Raw genomic sequence first — 19529 nt, 5'->3', positions numbered from 1 at the left:
TGTGGTGCCCGGGAGTGTGGGCAGGCAGAGCCTGGCTGGCTTGTTCACTGCGGTGCCCTCGTGCCCGTGCTTGGCACCGAGCGGGCTGCAGGCCGAGCCACCCAGTGAGCCGATGGCCCCGAGCAGAGGGTGGGCCGAGGAGAGCACCCTGATTTCTCCACGCCTCGTCCTCCTCTTCACCCAACCCTCCTCTCTCCTGTGGAATATTTTCCTCTGGAAGGTGAACAGCCTGTGTTTTATTTGGTAGTAGGAGGTGATTTAATAAAAGACCTCACATATGGACAGGCGTCCCCCCACCCCCAAGTCTGCCAAGGTAAATAGCTTTAATTATGCCTTGCTTGTGGCTGTAATAGTTTTTCTGCTAGAAAGGCAAGGACTTGAAATGTGGCCCTTTTTTGGGTTGGTTGCTTTTCTTTTCCCCCTGAGCTGGTGGCTGCTCTCCCGTCTTGCCCTCCACCTCTCTGTTGTCCAAGAGGCAAAGAGATGCTCTCATCTCACACAAGGATGGAAGGTTCTACGGGAGGAGAGAGCTTGACTCCAGGCATTTATCTCCATTCCACTGGGTCCCTCTGACACAGGTCTGTCCAGCCTGAAGGGCTCAAGGACCCCCTGCTTGTTCCAGAGCAAAGGGGAAGGGGAGAGAGGGCAGAGGTTACCGTGGGGCTGCCCAGTGCCCAGCGTCTTCCAGTAGTTAAGTGACCTTCCCCAGGCCACACACGCCCTCGGCCTGGGCAAGTGGACCCCCATTCTGGCTGCCTCCTGCATGTAGGGAAGGGGCCCAGTCTCCCTGACCCCAGGCCCCGGGGTGGGGGCCGGGCTGGGCACTGGGCCAGCCACGTGCGGAGCCCTGGATTCAATAAGGAGTCAGCTTACGATCAGGGCTCGTCCAGGAAGTGCTGGAGAACCTTCCCCGTCTTCCTCCACCTGGAGGAGGTGACAGGGATGCAGGGGAAGAGAGGCAGGGTGCCAGGGAGGGTCTGCGGAGCCACGGAGGCTGGAGAGAAGGCCGCCTGCCCATGGTCTGGAGGGTGGTGAGGTCAGCGTGGCTTGACAGGGCGGTGGAGGGGCTCTGTTGAGGTCGTCCGTGTTAGCAGGGGCTCACGAGCCCCATAAGGAGTTTGGACTTGTTCCAGAGGGCTCTGGGGAACCACTGAGGGCTGCAAGCAGGGAAGAGAACACAGCAAATGAGCCGCGTTAGATGCTGTGACTGGGACATGCCTGGAGGCTTAGCACGTCCCCCGGGGTCTTCTGGTCAGTGTCCCTGAGAGAGGATGCCTACCCCTCCCTGAGGCTGCCAGCTCTTTTGAGGCCCTCCTGGGTGCCGGGCCCCGCTTTGGGCCCAGGAGTGAGGGTGGGGAGCAGGGTGTTGCCTTCAGGCCTGGGACCGGGGAGCCCCTGTGCCTCAGTGTCTGCCAGATTCTGCTGCCCTGGGTCCCACGGTGCTGTCCAGGGAACCGACTGGGAGGGACATCGGGTGGCGCTGTGCTGGGTGGGCGCAGGCAGCCTGTCCCCGAGAGCCGCCTGCTTCCCAGCCTCCGTCGTCTCCTGCCGGGACGGCAGCTGCCCTCCAGCCCTGGCCCTCTCTCGGCACGGGGTCCCTCTCGGTACTGCCCGTGGCTCTGGGGGAGCCAGACTTCTGAGCCCCAGGTCCACCGGGGCCTCTCTCACCTCCGCCACAGCCTTCCTACAAATCGCCCGTCTTGCCTGGGAGCCTCTGCAACCTCTCTGGGCTGCAGCCAGGAAGTCCCAGTCGCCTCCGTTCTCCCTGCTGGGCCCCTGCAAGGAAAAACACTGCGCCTGTGTGTGTCCCCTGCTCTCAGCACTCACACTGAACACTTGTGATCCCCAGGTGTTGGGCAGGTGTCCCCACACACCCAGCAATTCTCCAACACCAGCCGGCTGTCTGACAATTCAACTCAGTTCTGAAACTGTCTACCTGGAGGTAGTGTCAGATCCCGCAGGTTGAGGGCTCAGTCCTACAAGACTGTACACACCCCACTTCAGACGCCAGTCGCAAGTTCGGCTTGGGTCATCTGTGCTTCCCATCAACCTGCTATAAATCAGAGGTTCCTAGGACCTCTTCCTCAGGTTCGATTAATTTGCTCCCGCAGAGCTCAGGAAAACAGTTTACTTACTAGATGACTGGTTAATACAGAAAGATGCAACTCAGGAACAGCCAGATGGAAGAGCTGAACAGGGCGAGGCCTGTGGGAAGCAGTGCAGGGCTTCCGTGCCCTTTTCGGGGGCGCCAACCTCCCAGCACCTCCACGTGCTCACCAACCTGGAAGCTCTCCTGAACCCTGTCCTTTAGGGGTTTTTTGGAGGCTGAGGAGGGGGGCACTGAAAGTTCCAACCCTCTAATTACTTGGTTGGTCCCCACATGCCTTTCTAAGTCCTATATCCTGGGGTGGTTGAAGGGGGCTTCACATGAATCATAAAAGACACCTTTATTGCTCTTATCACTTGGGAAACTCCAAGAGTTTTAGGAGCTCTGTGCCAGGAACAAGGACCAAATAACGTACGTATTATAGATCACCGTATTACCACCCCCCTTCCTCTCTGCTTTCCCACATGCTGTTTCCTCTCGCTGGAGCATTTTTTCCCGATCTCTTTCCCTGGCTGGTCAGGTGCCATCTCTAGCCTCCCACAGTGCCCCTGTGCCCCTGGCCTCAGCGCCCAGCACCTGGGGATCCTCGTCACTCTGGCCGCCTGGCTCTCCTCACCCGCTCTGGGATGGGGAGGGTGTCTCCTCTCACGCCACTGCCGGGTTTGTAATAAAGTTTTATTGGCACATAGCCATGTTCCTTTACATATTTTCTGCAGTGGAGTTGAGTCACAGTAGCAGAGATTAAATGGCCTGAAAAGCTGAAAGTATCTATTTTCTGGTCCTTTACAGAAAGAAGCCCAGAGGGGTGGTGCACACACTGGCTAGGAGCACAGACCTGGAGCCAGTCGGCTCAGCCCCTCGCCCTGTGACCTTGAGCGAGATACCTAACCTGTCTGAGCCCCCTTTTCTCATCGGAGCCAGTGGGGGTGGTAGCAGTAGATACAGGGGTGCTGTGAGGGGTCCGTGGATAGCGCAGGAACAGAGCCTGGCACCTGGGAAGTTATTACTCACAGTCTGGCCTCCCAGCCCCATCGTGGTCTCAGCAGGGTGTGAGTGGGTGGGTGCTGGGCCACGCCGCCTGTGGAAGCTCAGTGTTTGTGACTTGGATATTCAGGGGCCTTGCTCCCCAGGGAGCAAGACAGGTGGGGTGGTTTTCCCAGCTCCCCCCGCTGCACCCTGAGCGCTGCATTGCCTGTGGATTTGTCCCTGGCTATTCCGGCCCCTCGTCCCCTGGCCCCAGAGCCTGGGCGGGACAGACTCTGCAGTGTGGTGGCTGGGAGGCCAGCCCGGGGTGGCAGGCCGGGTCCAGGAGCAGGGTGGACACGTTTGTGATGGCTGCGGCATGACTAATACTCCTTGGGCCGAGTTCGTTTCCCGTTCAGAGCCCGTCTTGGGTGAGCCTCTGCGGAGCCTGTTCACCGCTCAGCCCTTCCGTCCCATCACTTCAGGGAAGAGGGACACCGGCTCTGCCCGACCTGGCTGCGGGGGGAACCCAGCACAGCCTCCTGGTCTGCAGCCCCCTTTGTGGTCACCCCCAGCTAGAGCGACGCGGCAGTCTGCCAGCCCCTCTCCCACTTCCTGTCCCCACCTCTCCGGGGCCGCGTACATGCAACAGCCCCCGAATGTGCCGGCTGGTGTGACCAGGGTGGCGCTTTCTGGCTTCGTTTCTGGAGGCAGGGCACAGAGACCAGTTCTGCCTCTTGCACCACATGCCCACTGCTGGGTCTGGGCCCTGTGGGCTCCGGGCCCCTCTCCTGGGGGGAGAAGCCCTCTCCCAGGAACCCCTCCCCCGGGGCCCAGGAGGCAGGCTTCACCACCTGGCTGGGATAGGCCCAGCGCCACCACTTCTGCCCACTGTCCTGGGGGCCCCCTCCCAGTGAGGGGGCGGGGAGGGGAACAGCGATCGACCAAAGGTGCAGAGCCCTGCCCACTGGGGACTGGGGCGCTGAGCGTGGCCATGGGAAGGGGCTGGGGAGGGGAGGTCCTTGACTGCCAGTCCGAGAGCTTGGACTTCTCCTGAGACTTTAAAAGAGGTAGGCGCCTGGTCCGGCTTTTTAAAATTATTTTTTGATCTGTCATGTATTTACCTGGCATCCCCTGTGTGCCAGGGACAGGCCTGTGGGTGTATAGCTGTGACTTATACAAAATGCTGGCACCATGGGCTTTGGTGGTCCCACCTGTGATGGGACAGTTCAGGTTGCCCTTAGCCCTGGCTTCCCTGGCCCGAGCCTCTGGATGCGGCCAAGCTTCCCTTAGCCACAGGTCCCTGTGGTCGCCTGCCTGGCGCCAGGTTGCAGGGGCTGCCTAGGGCAGCTGGTCGGGTTGCCAGGCTGCTTTGTAAACAGGCCCTCCCTGGTCTGCTCGCTGCCACACAGGAGTAGCTGACAGATCGGCTTTATTTTCTGCCCCAGGAGTGGGCATGGGTACCACGTCAAGGTTTCGGGTCCCTTCCTGAGACCCATTTATAGCTGGACTTGGGAGCACCTCGTCTTGGGTCCCCTGTGGGTGCGGCGTGGCTGTGAGCCTGGGGCTGGCCTCCCAATCCGTTCTTCCCTCCTGCCCGCTGTCAGGAGGCTGCCTGTGCCCTGCTCCCCGCTCCCTCCAGGAGGGGTACCTGGCTCCAGAGGTGGGAGATCATCTGGCAGAAACCCAGGCTGTGGCCCCAGGAGCCTCCTCCAGGCTGTGGCCCAGGCTTAGGGCTCACACTAAGCAAGGCGAGAGCAAGGGGCTCAGCGGACACCCGTAGGCCCTTCACATCCAGATTCACCCATTGGGAACATTTTTCTTGTTCTATTGAGATAAAATTCACATAGCATAAAACAATTGAGTTGCATTTAGTGCACTCACAGTATCAGGTAACCATCACCTCTATTTCCCAAATATTTTCATCATCCAAAGAGAAAAACCTTGTTTCCATTAAGCAGTCATTCCCCATTCTCCCACCCTCAGCCCCTGGCAACCACGAATTTTACTTTCGGTCTCTATGAACTTACTGGTTCTGGATGTTCCATATATATGGGATCATATACCTGTGAGCTTTTCTGTCTGGCTTCCGTCACTCAGCACAATGTTTCTGAGGCTCCTCCGTGGGTTGGGACCTTATTTCTTTTTATGGCTGAGTGATATCCCATTGTATGGATGGACCACATTTTGTTCATCCAGTCATCAGTTGATGGACATCTGAGTTGTTTCTACTTTTTGGCTGTTTTGAATAGTAACACTTTGAATATTTGCATCAAGTATTCATTTGAATACCAGCTTTCAATTCTTTGGGGTATATACCTAACGAGTGGGATCGCTGAGTCAAATGGTAATTCTGTGCGGCTGTACCATTTTAAGTTCCCACCAGCAGGGTCTGAGGGATTCAATTTCTTGCCAACACGTGTTATTTCCCCCTTTTTTGTTTAAAATTACAGCCGTCCTGCTGGGTGTGCAGTGGTATCTAATTGTGGTTTTGAGTTGCAGGTCCCTGATGACGTGCACCTTTTCACATGCTGGTCATTTGTATACCTTTGGAGAAACATCTCTTCAAGTCCTTTGCCCGTTTTTGAATTGGGTTATATTTTTGTTGTTAAGAGTTCTTTATATATTCTGGACAATAGATCCTTATCAGGTATATGATTTGTAAATATTTTCTTCCATTCTGTAGGTTGTCGTTTCGCTTTTTTTTGTGTGTGTGTGGTATGTGGGCCTCTCACCGTTGTGGCCTCTCCCGTTGCGGAACACAGGCTCCGGACGCGCAGGCTCAGCGGCCATGGCTCACGGGCCCAGCTGCTCCGCGGCATGTGGGATCCTCCCGGACCGGGACACGAACCCGTGTCCCCTGCATCGGCAGACGGGGACTCTCAACCACTGCGCCACCAGGGAAGCCCCCGTTTCGCTTTTTTGATACTGTCCTTTGATGCAAAAAGTTTATTTAAAATTTTTTTTTTTTTTTTTGGCCGTGCTGCATGGCTCTCAGTATCTTAGTTCCCCAACCAGGGAGCGAACCTGGGCCCTTGTCAGTGAAAGCACCGAGTCCTAACCACTGGACCGCCAGGGAATTCCCCAAAAAGTTTATAATTTTGATGAAGTCCAGTTTACATAGTTTTTCTTTTGATACTCTTGCTTTTGGTGTCATATCTAGGAATCCATTGCCAAACCCAAGGTCTCAGAGATTTACCCCTCTGTTTTCTCCTAGGAGTTTTATAGTTTTCACTCTTACGTTTAGGTCATTGATTAATTTGAGTCAGGTTTTATATATGGTGTGAGGGTAGGAGTCCAGCTTCATTCTCTTGTACAGGGAGACCCAGCTGTCCCAGCACCATTTGTTGAAGAGACTATTTTCTGCCCCTTGAATGTTCTCAGGACACTTGTTAAAAATCAGTGGGCTATACGGGACTTCCCTGGCGGTCCAGTGTTTAAGAATCTGTGCTTCCAAGGCAGGGGGCATGGGTTCGATCCCTGGTCGGGGAACGAAGATCCCACATGCCATGTAGCGGCTGAGCCCGTGAGCCATGGCCCACATGAGGCATGGCCAAAAAATAAAAAACAAACAAACAAAGAAATCAATTGACTATAAACATAGGGTTTATTCTGGACTCTAATTCTATTGATGTACGTGTCTCTCCATTTGCCAATACTATTCTGTTTTGATTACCATACCTTCGTAGTGCGTTTTGAAATCGGGGAGTGTGAGTCTTCCAGCTTTGGTTTTGTTTTTCAAGATTGTTTTGGCTGTTGTGAGGGTGATTGGGAACACTTCGCACATTTGTACTCATGCTTCTCTCTATAAATATATTTTGTCGTTGTTGTTGATTTGGTGAACCACTTGAAAGCAAGTTGCAGACGTCACAACAATTCACTTTCCTTCCATATGTATCTTTCAATAATACGAACATTCTTCTGCAGAATAATGCTCCTGTCACATCCAGATCATTTGAAGTTATGGCTCCTGCAGTCCACACATTTCCCCACTTGGCCTTTGTAGCTGTTGAACAGTGTTCATTAGGCTGCAGTCCAGGACCACACCTGGCATCTGATGGTCACGTCTCTTTAGCCTCCTTCACTCTGGAATACTTCCCAGCAATTTTTGCCTTTCCTGACTTTGGCCGTTTTGAGGCAACCAGGGAGGTTGTCTTGCAGACTGCCGTGTGATCTGGCACTGTCTGTTGTCCCCTTGTGATGGGACCAGGGTGTCTGTCCCGCTGCCCCACGTCAGGGCTACAGCTTCGGGTCGGTTTGTCTCCTGGTGATACCGTGTCTCACGGTTCGGCTGAGGTGGGGTGCCCCATGCTTGTTGAGTGAATGACTAGTAACAGTAGTAGTGGCGGGTGCGGGGATGCAGTGCTTCCTGTATGCGTGTGTTGGGCCTGACCCCTGCCCCACCGTTAGTCCCGCTTGACAGATGAGAAAACTGAGGACTCAGACCTGCCCTGGTGACACACTAAGTGGAGTAGGTGGGGCGTGAACACAGGCCGTCTGGGTCCTGTGGCCACACTCACAATACATGCAAGAAGGAAGGGGCTCAGCGGGAGGAAGCAGAGGCGCCACTGGCATTTCTTTCTTGACCCCCGCCCACCCCTGCTCAGCTCTGAAGGCCGACGACGCCCCCATGTGACACGGAGGGGCTGGTGGCTGAAGGTCCGACTCCCTCAGCTGGGCCTGGGCTGCCCGCTGGGTTCCCGTGACCCTCTGACCCTGCCAGGCTTGGCCTTCTCTCCCCTGTGTCTTCCCACCTCAGTGCCCAGGAGTGACATGGGGCTGGCACCAGCAGGTGCTCCGTGAGGGAACGTGCCCCCTGGGCCCCCCAGTGCCTTGCAACTCCCCGTCCCCTCCCCTCAGCCCTGGTTGCCCTGTGGACACCTGTCCTCTCCTGCTGGACAGCCTGCATCCTGTGTCCCCGCTGGGGATGCTGACCAGCCAGCGCCTCGTCCTCAGCGTAGGCTGGGCAGGCAGGGCACATGGCAGCGCTTGTGGGGCGGGTGTTGTGGCACCCTGGAAGAATCTGGGGTGCCGTGAGGGGGGGGAAGGTGGCCCCAGGACCTGGCGGCTCACGCCCGCCTCCCTCCTCTCGCAGATGAAGACGTCTGTGTGTTCAAGTGCTCGGTGTCCCGGGAGACGGAGTGCAGCCGTGTGGGCAAGCAGTCCTTCATCATCACCCTGGGCTGCAACAGCGTCCTCATCCAGTTCGCCACGCCCAGCGGTACGTCTCCCTTCTGTCCCAGCAGCACACGGAGCGCCCAGAGCCAGGGGGCTTAGGCTCTCAGCCGTGGCGGGCGGGGGGCCTGGAGCCCGGGTAAAGCCCATTCATCTGACCCAGCGAATGCCCCACCAACATCAGAAATATTCCCAAGTAGAAATATGTCCACGGTAAGAGTACGTGCTCGCTGCCTGGACTCTGCCCCAGGCCTCGCCGGCTCCTTTGGGTCCTTCTGGGCTCTGCTTATATGTCCCCTCCTCTGAGAGGCCTGTCCTGACCTGCCCACACCCCAGGCCTCTTGGAGGAGCCGGTCACATGGGGGTCAGGGGCCCAGCCCTCCCGCAGCAGTGGATGGGGTGAGACAAGGTCCTGAGGTTGGCAGAGGCTTTGTTCCGAGCGCAGAGGAGACTCTGGAGGGTTCTAAGCAGACCCATCTGGGGGACACATGAGCAGGGCTTGCGGAGCCCCAGGCGAGTGCTGCTGGTGGCTCTGGGTGGGGGTCAGCAGTGGAGGTGGTGAGCCGCCCTGGGCTGGAGACCCCTCAAAGGGTCCAGCAACCGGGCTTGGTCCCTGCAGAGCCGAAGTCAGTGGGCCTGGTGGTCGGCGCAGGGGCTGGGGCAGGAGAGCCCAGGATGGAGAGGCCGCCTGCCCACGGCTGCCCCCAGCTTCCCCAGAGCCCTCTTACTTGTCTCAGTGCCCCCGATGGAGAGAGGAGGCTCCCCCAGCCCAGACCCTGAGGACTACCCGCCCTCAGGTGGCCTGGCTTCAGAGCTGAGAGAAGGCCGGGCTGGGAGAAAGCAGCCAGGTGGCTGACCACCTCCTGCCAGAAGCTCCACGTTCCATTTCCTTTTTTATCCAAAATCAATCCCAATTCAATGTTTAAAAAAATAAGTTACAGAAACACCACCAGGGTTGTCATTAAGAGTTGATGTTTTAGATCCGCCTAGTCTTTTTCTGCTTCATGGATAGTTATATTCTGATTTTTTTCCTTTCAATCCTATCAGTTTCTTAAATTATGGTCAAGTATACATAGCAACAATTCTACCATGTTAATAACCCTTTCTGAGTGTACATTTCAGTGGTATTAAGTGGTATTAAGTATATTCATTGTGCAACCATCACCACCATCCAGCTCCAGAACTGTTTTATCTTCCCAAACTGTATATTTTTAAGATATTGTCTTTTAGGTGTTTTTTTTTTTTTAATTTATTTTTGGTTGCATTGGGTCTTCATTGCTTCACGTGGGCTTTCTCTAGTTGTGGTGTGCAGGGGCTGCTCTTCGTTGAGGTGCGCGGGCTTCTCATTGCGGTGGCTTCTCTTGTTGCAGAGCACGGGCCCTAGGTGTGCGGGCTCAGTATTTGTGGCACGAGGACTCAGTAGTTGTGGCACGCAGGTTCAGTAGTTGTGGCGCATGGGCTTAGTTGCTCCACGGCACGTGGGATCTTCCCGGATCAGGGATTGAACCTGTGTCCCCTGCGTTGGCAGGTGGATTCTTAACTACTGCGCCACCAGGGAAGTCCTGTCTTTTAGTTAATTGTGTTAAAATACGCCTAACGTAAAATTTACCATCAACCATTTTCAAGTGTCCAGGTTCCAGAGGTATTAAAGCACATTCACGTTGTTGTGCAGCCATCCCCACCATGCATCTCCATCGCCCATTTTCATCTTTCTAAACTGAAACTCTGTTCCCATTAAACACTAGCTCCCCCTCCCCCACCCCCTCCCCTCCAGCCCCTGGCCTCCACCATCCTATCTGTCTTCATGATTTTGTTTGCTTCTTTTTCTTGATGCAATTTAGTGGTCTGTGTTCATAAACATAGTTCATTTGCCATGTAACACCTGGTCCTGCAGACCCCTGCTGACTGGTTCTGTCATGTGCTTCTCAATGTCCACTGGGGTCCATCCAGTCCCCTCTGACCGGACACTGGGGTGGTGTCCCTGTGTCCACTTGCCACCCACAGACACTGCCGTGAGCTGTGGGTGGACCCGCGGGTGTCTGCTGGGGTGAGTCCCAGAGACTTGATGCCCGGGTCATCCTTTGAAGGCTTTGGCCAAGCTGCCCTCTGGCAAAGCAGCGCCAGCCGCGTGGAGCACGCTCGCCCCTGACACCTGCCTTCTCCCGTGCCAGTCACCAAGGGCAGGCTTGGCTGCCCTTCTTCTTTTCCTTCAACTTCAACATTTGTGTGTATGTGTGTGTCGGGGAGGCGGTTTCAGATCACTCGTGCTCAAGGTAGAAAAGTCGGGGTGCACGCCTAGGCAGAGCCCGCCACCCCTGAGCCGGCTTCCCCCTTCCAGATTTCTGTTCCTTCTATAACATCCTGAAAACCTGCCGGGGCCACACCCTGGAGCGGTCGGTGTTCAGTGAGCGCACGGAGGAGTCCTCTGCTGTGCAGTATTTCCAGGTGGGTACATACTGCCTGGGCCAGGCTGCTGCCCCCGGTGGCCCCCAGAGGCCATGCGGCACAGGGCAGGCCCACCCGGGTTCATGTCCTGGCTCTGCCCCTTACTCGCTGAGTAACCTTGGGCAGGTTTCCTCCGCTTGCTGGGCCTCAGTTTCCTCATCTGTGAAACAGAGATGCCAGTGCCTGCCTACGAGGGTTGCTGGAAAGATTTGAGTGCAGGTGAAGCTCAGGTCCACAGGCATTTTGAGTAATGATAGCATAGTTACAATGTCCTGAACACGTAGGGCATGCCAGCCACTGGCCCCAGCGCTTTGACACGTACGGAAGTACTTGAACCCTCCCAACAACTCTAGGAGGTAAGTACTATTGTTGTCCCCATTTTACAGATGAGAAAACTGAGGCTCAGAGAGGTTAAGTGACTTGCTCCAAGTCACACAGCTATTATGCAACAGAGCCAAGATGGGAAGCCAGGTCTGCCTGATGCCAAAGCCTGTGCCCCTGCCCAGGTGCCACGCTGCCTCCCGATCGCCTGTTGTCTTACAAAGAGACCCCACAGCACCTCACCTGCCTGGCGCTCTGAGTTCTAGGGTTCTGTTTGATCCACTCCTCCACTTCTTTGGGGCCCCTAAGATGGGGCAGGTGGCCCTTGATCCCAGAACCCTGCGTGTGGCATATCCTGAGTTCTCCTGGGTGGCTTCCAGGACCAGGTATCAACCAACTGTGTCCTTTGGCCACAGTGACGGTGGTGGTGTCCTCCCTGGGGGCTGCCTCTAGCTTCCAGCTCCCTCTACTGGAGCAGGTAGCCGGGGAGTCCAGGCCAGCAAAGGGGGTGTGGCCTCCCCAGGGAGATCTCTGCCCGAAGTGGACCCTCCTCTGTCACAGCGTTGGCCAGGGCCTCGGCCGTCTGTCTGCTGCGTGCCCTGTGCCATTGGCATGTCTCTGTTCCAGTTTTATGGCTACCTGTCCCAGCAGCAGAACATGATGCAGGACTACGTGCGGACAGGCACCTACCAGCGCGCAATCCTGCAGAACCACACGGACTTCAAGGACAAGGTGAGCGGGGCCGGCTGCATCCACCCTGCTGCCTTCCTCCCTCTCCCTCAGGCTCCGTGCCCACCTCACTGGCTCAGTAGCCTCTATTTTTTTCCCCCCTTTGTTCATTGATTTTATCTTTAATTTTTTCAGATTGCAAAAGCAAAATCTACTTTTTGTAGAAGCCCAGTGTGTATCAGATGGGCGTGAAAGGCCTCTGTCATTTCCCTCCAGAATGACCACTGCCAACAGTAAAGCTCTCTTCTTCCAAAATTTTCCCCATGCGTATACCAGCATATATATTTTAGGGTTATAGTCTTTTTAAAATACAGATATACAAAATAGGACTGTATTCTACATTCGCTTCCTGCAAAATACTTTTCCCCCACTTAACGTTGTGTCGTGGCATGTACTGTTAAGTTACGTGGAGGTAGTGTAATCTAGTCACTTCCCTAGGTGAAGTCACTTCCCTAAATATATTTAAAATATATTTAAATCTTTTTACTGTTACCAAGTAGTGAGCAGTTGACCCTTGAACAGCATGGGTTTGAACTGCACTGGTCCACTTATATGCAGACTGTTTTCGATATATAGGAGCAACTGTGCTACACGGTCCACAGTTGGTTGAATCTGCGGCTGCAGACCCGTAGATATGGCGGGCCAACTGTATGGTTATACTCAGATTTTCTACTGGGTGGTGGGGTTGGCGTCGTCCCTGACTCCCGCATTGTTCAAGGATCAGCTATATACTCGTGATTAAAAAGAGACTAGAGTATATATATTCGGAGGTGAAATTTTATTCTGTTCTCTTCTCACGGCCTAGAGTTTGTTTTTCCCTTTTAACCACATGAAAGCTTGTGGTTTTCTCGACATATCTAGGGGACTCTCCACATGATCCACGTGGATCTATGTCATCCGGCGCCTTGGTGATACACTCCCCCAGCATTGCTGAGAATCCCCTCAGGTGACTGAGCCTCCCGGTCCCAGGGCCTGAGCCCCACAGGCTGGGGAGGAGTCATCCTCGACACAGCGGCCATCCCTATGCCCTGGCGGCTGGCGTGGGCAGCACTGGGGCAGTGTTTGGGGCCCGGGAAGCCCGTGTCCCTTCAGCATGGCCTCTTCCAGCTCTCCCAGGACGCAGATCCATTTCCTAGTTCATCCAGAGCTCTGAGAGGCACCCGAGGCCCTCCCACCCGACAGCACCAGCCCCCCTGCTGGGCGCTCGCCCTGTGCCCCACCACCGTGCCCAGAGCAGGTCTCCTTTAGCGCGTGCGCACCAGAAACGTTTATCCTGATTCCGCTTGTGTGCGGAAGCAGTCAGACGAATCCAGACTGTGGGACAGTCTACCACACACTAGCCGGGACTCCTCCCAGAGCCTGTGCTCTGGGGCCCAGCAGCCCTGGAGAGGGCACCCGAGTGGGAGCTTTCCCCGGGGCTCTTCCCAGGTTGCGGGGTTGCCCTGTGGGGCCTGGGGTGGGAGGCTGCCCTCCTCCTGCTGGCCGCGTGGCCCTGGCCAGTCAGCCCTGCGTCTCAGTGGTTCTGCTGCGGGGCTCAGAGGTGTCCTTACCTAGTGAGCACTCATTCCCACGTGCTGCATAGACAGCGCACACCATTCCTTCTTGAATCGGGTCTGAGAGCGTGTACTGGTCTTAACATCCTAGCTGTCCTCAGAAGTCCCACTCTACCACCTTCGGATCCAAACTGCAGGCTCCTGTGGCTCTCAGAAAGCACCCTCGTGGGCAGCTGTCGGTGTAGAGGGGAAGCAGGCCGCAGGCCGGAGAGCGTGCTCCGTGGGTGGGTCTGCGGGGAGGGAGCGCCCCGTGACACGCACATCTTTACGATCACGTCACTTTACCACTAATTTGTCCTCACTGCCCCCTCCTCCCTCAGATTGTTCTTGACGTCGGCTGCGGCTCTGGGATCCTGTCGTTTTTCGCTGCCCAGGCTGGAGCGAGGAAGATCTACGCAGTGGAAGCCAGCACCATGGCCCAGCACGCCGAGGTCCGTGGCCCTCGGGGTCCCAACCTGTCTCCGTGCCCCAGCTCTGTGCCTGCTCCAGCCTGGGGAAGCCAGCCCTGCTGGGAGCCCCCAGGAGACCTGACCCCCGGGTCCAGGGGAGCCTGGGAATATCATTCTCTACTTTGGTCTCTTGTCCCCGAAACTGAGTGGTTTCGGGGGGAGGGGCTTGCTGGGCCTGAGGTAGTCTCCCTTCCGTGACGGATGGTGGCCCACCGGGTTCAGGGGTGATTCGGGGCCTTCAGGAGCTTGATGGACTGGTGCTTCAGGGCTGGACTGTGCAGTCACACAGACCAGGGTGGGATCTCGGCCCGGGGCAAGCCGCCCACCTCTCTGAGCCCCACCTGAGAGGTGGATGACAACAGGATTTCATTTTGTCAGTTGATGCTTTTTTGGCACTGAAGCCCTCATTCACAAAGTTGAAAACCTAAAAGCTACAAAGGTAAACAGTGAGGATGCTTCCCTCCCTGACCTCTGGCTCCCAACCACCTAGATCCCCCCGACTGGAGGGAGAGAGACGTATGCAGAAGCTCCCCAGAGCCGCTCCATGAGCCCCCATGGGCTTCTCCACCCGCCAGCTCCCACACGAATGTACACGCCACCGTCTTGCACCTGGCTCTGCTCTCTTTATGATATGTCTGTGTCATCATGTAAAGAGCTTCCTCACTCTTTCTAGTGGCTGCAGAGCATCTCTCTGCCTGGACGAACCATTGTGTGTGGAGACACAGGCTGTAACTGACACTGAGGCTGCTTCTCAGTCTGTAGCACGAACGCTGCACCGAATCCCCTGTACACGTGTCCCCTCTCCGTGTGAGGTCACGTCTGTAGGGCAGATTCCTAGCATTGGAATCGCTGGGTCGGAAGGTGTGTCCAGCTTTAGCTTTGGCGGCTGTAGCAAGGCCTACTTGTCCTCGTCCCCAAGGTGACATCAGGAGGCTGCGGAGCTGCAGGAGGGGCGACCTGACAGGGAGGCAGAGGGGAATCTGGTGGCCGAGTGTGGACGGAGGCCCTCCCCCGCGAGGACCCCCATGACCCCTGTGGCTCGCCCGCCCTCAGGTCTTGGTGAAAAGTAACAACCTCACGGACCGCATCGTGGTCATCCCCGGGAAGGTGGAGGAGGTCTCACTGCCCGAGCAGGTGGACATCATCATCTCGGAGCCCATGGGCTACATGCTCTTCAACGAGCGCATGCTCGAGAGCTACCTCCATGCCAAGAAGTACCTGAGGCCTGGGGGTGAGTGTCCCTGCTGGTGCGGGCCACTGCCTGGGTGGGCGTTCCCTGGGCCCGAGGCCAGGGGTGCGCACCTGGGGGCCCCTTCAGAGAGCCCCTGGCTGCCGCTTAGTCAGCACGGGTGTGGTTCAGCTCCCCACTGGCCTGAGCTGGCGGCCTGGGGTACAGAGGGCATCTGGGCCTTCACCCCCGCTCCCTACCCAGACCTGATCTCAGCTGGCTGGGCCCCAAACGAGGCCACGTGTCCACTTGCCCGGTCTGCTCGGTCAGGGTACGGAGGGGCTTCCCTCAGGCCCGCAGAGAGCCACTGGGCTGCCTCTGGCATCTCATGGCCCATGGGGGACAGTGTCTGGCTGGGCTGTGGTCGGAGCAGGACATGTTCTGTGGCCGGCACCTTCCCCGAGGAACTGCCCTGTCGTCTTCATTCCTAGCGTTGTAGACCCTGCCCTCAGCCTGACAGACTCCTGCACTCATCACCATGGGGTGGGGTTGTGTGTGTGTGTGTGTGTGTGTGTGTGTGTGTAAGAGAGAGAGAGTGGGAATGGGGGTTGTGTGTTGGGGGGCAGCTGATGGCTGTGGTCTCCTGTCTGTGTCACTACCTGCCTGTCTGTGCTCTGGGGTCATTGGGTCACTGTTGACACCTGCTCATCTGTGTCACTGATGGTCTGGTCTGTGCGTGGCCCTGAACATCTGCCAATGTGTCCGTTTCTCTGCTCAGTTCTGGGCACGTTCTGAGTAGTTCTGTACAGGAAAGGGGCTGTGTGTGTGTGTGCGTGTGGTATAAGACGACCCCCGCCAGGGCAGAGCACGGGAGGTCCGTGCACTTGCGGCCCCATGGAGGGCAGGGGAGGAGTTGGTCTGTGGGGAAGGACCTGCCTCAGGCTCCACTCCGAGAGCTGGGAGGTAGGAGGTGGCTGCCGTTCCCCACAGCTCTGTCCTGCGATCCAGGTGTGTGGGAAGCCAGGCTGCCCCAAGGCTTGTCCTAGACCTGCTCTCATGCTCTGCCCTGTTGATGGGCCAAGCTAGCCGGGGGTGGGGTGGGGGGGAATTGGGGGGGGGTGGGAGTCGGGGGGGGGGGGGAGCAGCAGCCCTAGCAGGATGTGGACTCCTCCTTATGGGACGGAAGGACAGACAGGAGTCAGGCTCCAGTGGGCAGCTGCATACTCATCCCACTGGTCAAGCAGCCTGTCCGGGATGAGGCCTGGGGCTAACCTCTTCCCCTTCAGCCTGCATGAGTGTGGCTTCATTCCATCTCAGGAAGCTCTTTTGGGGGATTAAGGGAACCCTCCCCGCAGCTGCACAGTTTTAGGTGCCTTCAGGGCTGGGGGCGCTTTTCCATGATGCTCTGGGGGGCTGATGGGCTCCTCCTGGGCAGGGGGCCTGGCTTGTGGCCTCTGGGCCAGTGAGCCCCTCCCTTCCCCACCCCAGTGGCTACAGCTGAAGGAAGGCTTGAGAAGGCAGATTTCCAGCACCTCAGGTACTCTTCCCTGGAATAAGAGGAGGGAGGGAGGCCCACATCTGGAGGCCAGGTGACTTGGGGCCCTAGACTCTAGAAGTAGGCGGGGCCTCCTGAGCCCTGGCTCTCCTTGCCACTGGCTCTGACTCATCTGTCTGTTCCTTGAGTCCCCCTCTCATTTCAGGCCATGCAAGTAGTCCACCCTGCCTGCCAGAGCCTGGGCAGTCCTGCGGTGGGGATTCAGCTGGGGCCCATGATGCCATAGCCTGGGGCTCACCCTTGCTCTGTCCACAGCACTTTCCTTTGCCTTCCCTGCTGCACGCCTTTCCAAGAGACACGGTCTGGCTGACGGAGCAGGGCCCCTGGAGGCCTGGCCACACCCCAGACACTGCTTACTTACCCCTGAGGCTCTGGCAGGTGCTTTCCTGTCTCCCAGCCCTTGTAATGGGACTTGAGGCCAGGCCCCCCTGCCTCCCTGGCTAGCTGTACAGGTTTAGTGAGGAGGTGTACGTCAAGTATTCAGTGGCCGCTGGCAGAGTAGGTGCTCAGTATCTCTTCATTGCCTGAGTGCATGAATGAGTGAATGATGAGTGAGAGGCTGGGAAGGCCCAGAGCTGGGGTCCTGGGGCCCTTTGGAGGCTCTGCCAGGTCCTGCTGAATGTCCCACCCTGACGCCAGCACCCCTCCCTGCCCCCACTCCCAGGAAACATGTTCCCCACCATTGGTGATGTCCACCTCGCACCCTTCACGGATGAACAGCTCTACATGGAGCAGTTCACCAAGGCCAACTTCTGGTGAGTGTGCCCCTGGGTGTCCTGCCTTCTCAGGGATGGCCCCACCTTTCTCTTATTCCTTATCCTCAGTAGGACCTAAAAGACTTGGGCTGGATGAGGGCCAGCTGGGAGAGAAGGCAGGCTGCCCCAAATGTGTCCTGCTGCTGGTGACCTTGCCATGGGGGGCGGGGGCTTTCTGCAGGTACCAGCCATCCTTCCACGGAGTGGACCTGTCAGCTCTTCGAGGTGCTGCGGTGGACGAGTATTTCCGGCAGCCTGTGGTGGTGAGTGGGGGCACCCAGGGCACTCACTACCACAGTAGCACTGGGCATGGCCCTCCTCTGGGGGGACAGGAGAGGGGCATGGGCTTTCCTGTAAGGCCTTATGCAAGCTGTGCAGCACTAGGCAGGCCACCGTTGCTCTCTGAGCTTCTGCCCCTGCACGGAGCTCTCACACAGGGATGTTGGGAGTTAAGTAGCAATGCATGTAGAGTGCTTAGCGCATAGTAAGCACGCAGTAACGTGTTTACTGTCATTAGATGAATTGATCCTTGGTGAACTGATTTTATTTGATTGATTTTAATTATTGAGATTTTTGAACTGATGCATAGACCCATGGTTCAAAAATCAAAGAAGTATAAAAGTGGAAAGCCTCCCTACGTCCATCTCCAGCCACAGTTCTTTTTCCTATAGGCAAACAGTCTTTGTTGTGTGTTTTTCTAGAAGTCTTATATCTAAATGTGCGTATACAAATATACATATATTTAACCTTTTCTCCTTTCAAAGTATAGCATAATCAACATATTGTTCTGCCTTAGTTTGTCTGTGTTCAGAGGATATACACTGTATGATTTTGGTCCTTTGAAATTTGTTGAGAGCTGCTTTATGCCCAGTATGTGGTCTCTCTTGGTTTATGTTCCCTCTGTACTTGAGAAAACTGTATACCAATCACTTGTTGTGTACATTGTTATATTAATATCAGTTCGGTCACATTGGTTAATCATGTTGGTCAAGTCTTCTCTCTCTCTACTGTTTTTTTTGGTCTGCTTCTCCTATCTACTACTGATTGTAGATTTATTTTTCCATTTAGTTCTGATAGTTTTTGCCTTATTTTTTTTGACATTACTGTTATTAGGTGCATTCAGGTTTAGGATTATTTTTATATCTTCCTGTTGGATTGATCCTTTTGTCACTATAACAAGTGTCTTTTCTTATCTCTAGTAGTACTTCTTGCCTTACAGTCTTTTTTTTTTTTCTAGTTTATTTATTTATTTATTTATGGCTGCATTGGGTCTTTGTTGCTGTGTGCGGGCTTTCTCTAGTTGCAGCGAGCGGGGACTACTCTTCCTTGCGGTGCGCGGGCTTCTCACTGTGGTGGCTTCTCTTGTTGCAGAGCACGGGCTCTAGAGCGCACGGGCTCAGTAGTTGTGGCGCACGGGCTTAGTTGCTCTGCGGCATGTGGGATCTTCCCAGCCCAGGGCTCGAACCCGTGTTTGCTGCGCTGGCAGGCAGATTCTTAACCACCGTACCACCATGGAAGTCCTTACAGTCTATTTTTTTCTGACAATAGTTTAGCTACTCAGGCTTTCTTTGGTTAATCTTTATAGGATACATACTTTTCATCCTTCTTCTTTCAGCCTTCTTATAACCTATTACTTAAGGTTTACCTCATGTAAATATCATATATTTGGGTTTTGTTTTTTAACCAGATTGACAGGTTTTTGTCTTTTAATTAGAATATTTAGACCATTTGTATTTAATGTGATTACAGCTCTTTATGGCTATAAATCTATCATTTTACTATTTTTCTATTTATCCTGTTGTTTCTTTTTAACTCTTTTCTTGCTTTCTTTTGTTTTAATAAGGTATATATTATTTATCCCCCTCTTGATTGTCTTTCACTAGTTTTGGGAGACTCTAGGGCAGCATCTCTCTCTTTTTTTTTTTAAATTAATTAAATTAATTAATTTATTTTTGGCTGCGTTGGATCTTTGTTGCTGCGCGCAGGCTTTCTGTAGTTGCAGTGAGCGGGGGCTACTCTTCATTGCGGTGTGCTGGCTTCTCTCGTTGCAGACCACGGACTCTAGGTGCACGGGGTTTCAGTAGTTGTGGCTCGCGGGCTCAGTAGTTGTGGCACACGGGCTTAGTTGCTCCGTGGCATGTGGGATCCTCCCAGACCAGGGCTCGAACCCATGTCCCCTGCATTGGCAGGAGGACTCTTAACCGCTGCGCCACCAGGGAAGCCCAGCATCTCTTTAAACACTACCTCTGTCCCATTCTCTTTCTTCTTTTGGAACTCTGATTATGTATACATTAGACCTTTTCACCATT

At 55.3% G+C, this 19529-nt stretch overlaps 1 protein-coding gene across 3 annotated transcripts in view; it reads left to right on the top strand.

Annotated features, from left to right (window-relative positions):
• CARM1 (coactivator associated arginine methyltransferase 1) overlaps positions 1–19529 on the top strand; it is a 41547-nt gene that overhangs the window by 16338 nt on the left and 5680 nt on the right. For 2 of the 3 annotated variants that reach the window (XM_027085131.1, XM_027085130.1), the window contains exons 2-8: positions 8166–8291; positions 10584–10690; positions 11639–11743; positions 13614–13724; positions 14796–14973; positions 17130–17220; positions 17402–17483. In XM_027085131.1, the coding sequence (XP_026940932.1) occupies positions 8166–8291; positions 10584–10690; positions 11639–11743; positions 13614–13724; positions 14796–14973; positions 17130–17220; positions 17402–17483 (800 nt within the window). The remainder of the gene's footprint in view (positions 1–8165; positions 8292–10583; positions 10691–11638; positions 11744–13613; positions 13725–14795; positions 14974–17129; positions 17221–17401; positions 17484–19529) is intronic. The other variant, XM_027085132.1, reaches the window with a different exon arrangement.

This window comes from Aethalodelphis obliquidens, unplaced genomic scaffold (assembly GCF_003676395.1).
Source record: "Aethalodelphis obliquidens isolate GAN/ISIS:26980383/991018 unplaced genomic scaffold, ASM367639v1 scaffold53, whole genome shotgun sequence".
Taxonomy (NCBI): Eukaryota; Metazoa; Chordata; class Mammalia; order Artiodactyla; family Delphinidae; genus Aethalodelphis; species Aethalodelphis obliquidens.
Note: the sequence above shows the minus strand (reverse complement) of the source record. Positions and strands in the feature narration are given on the sequence as shown.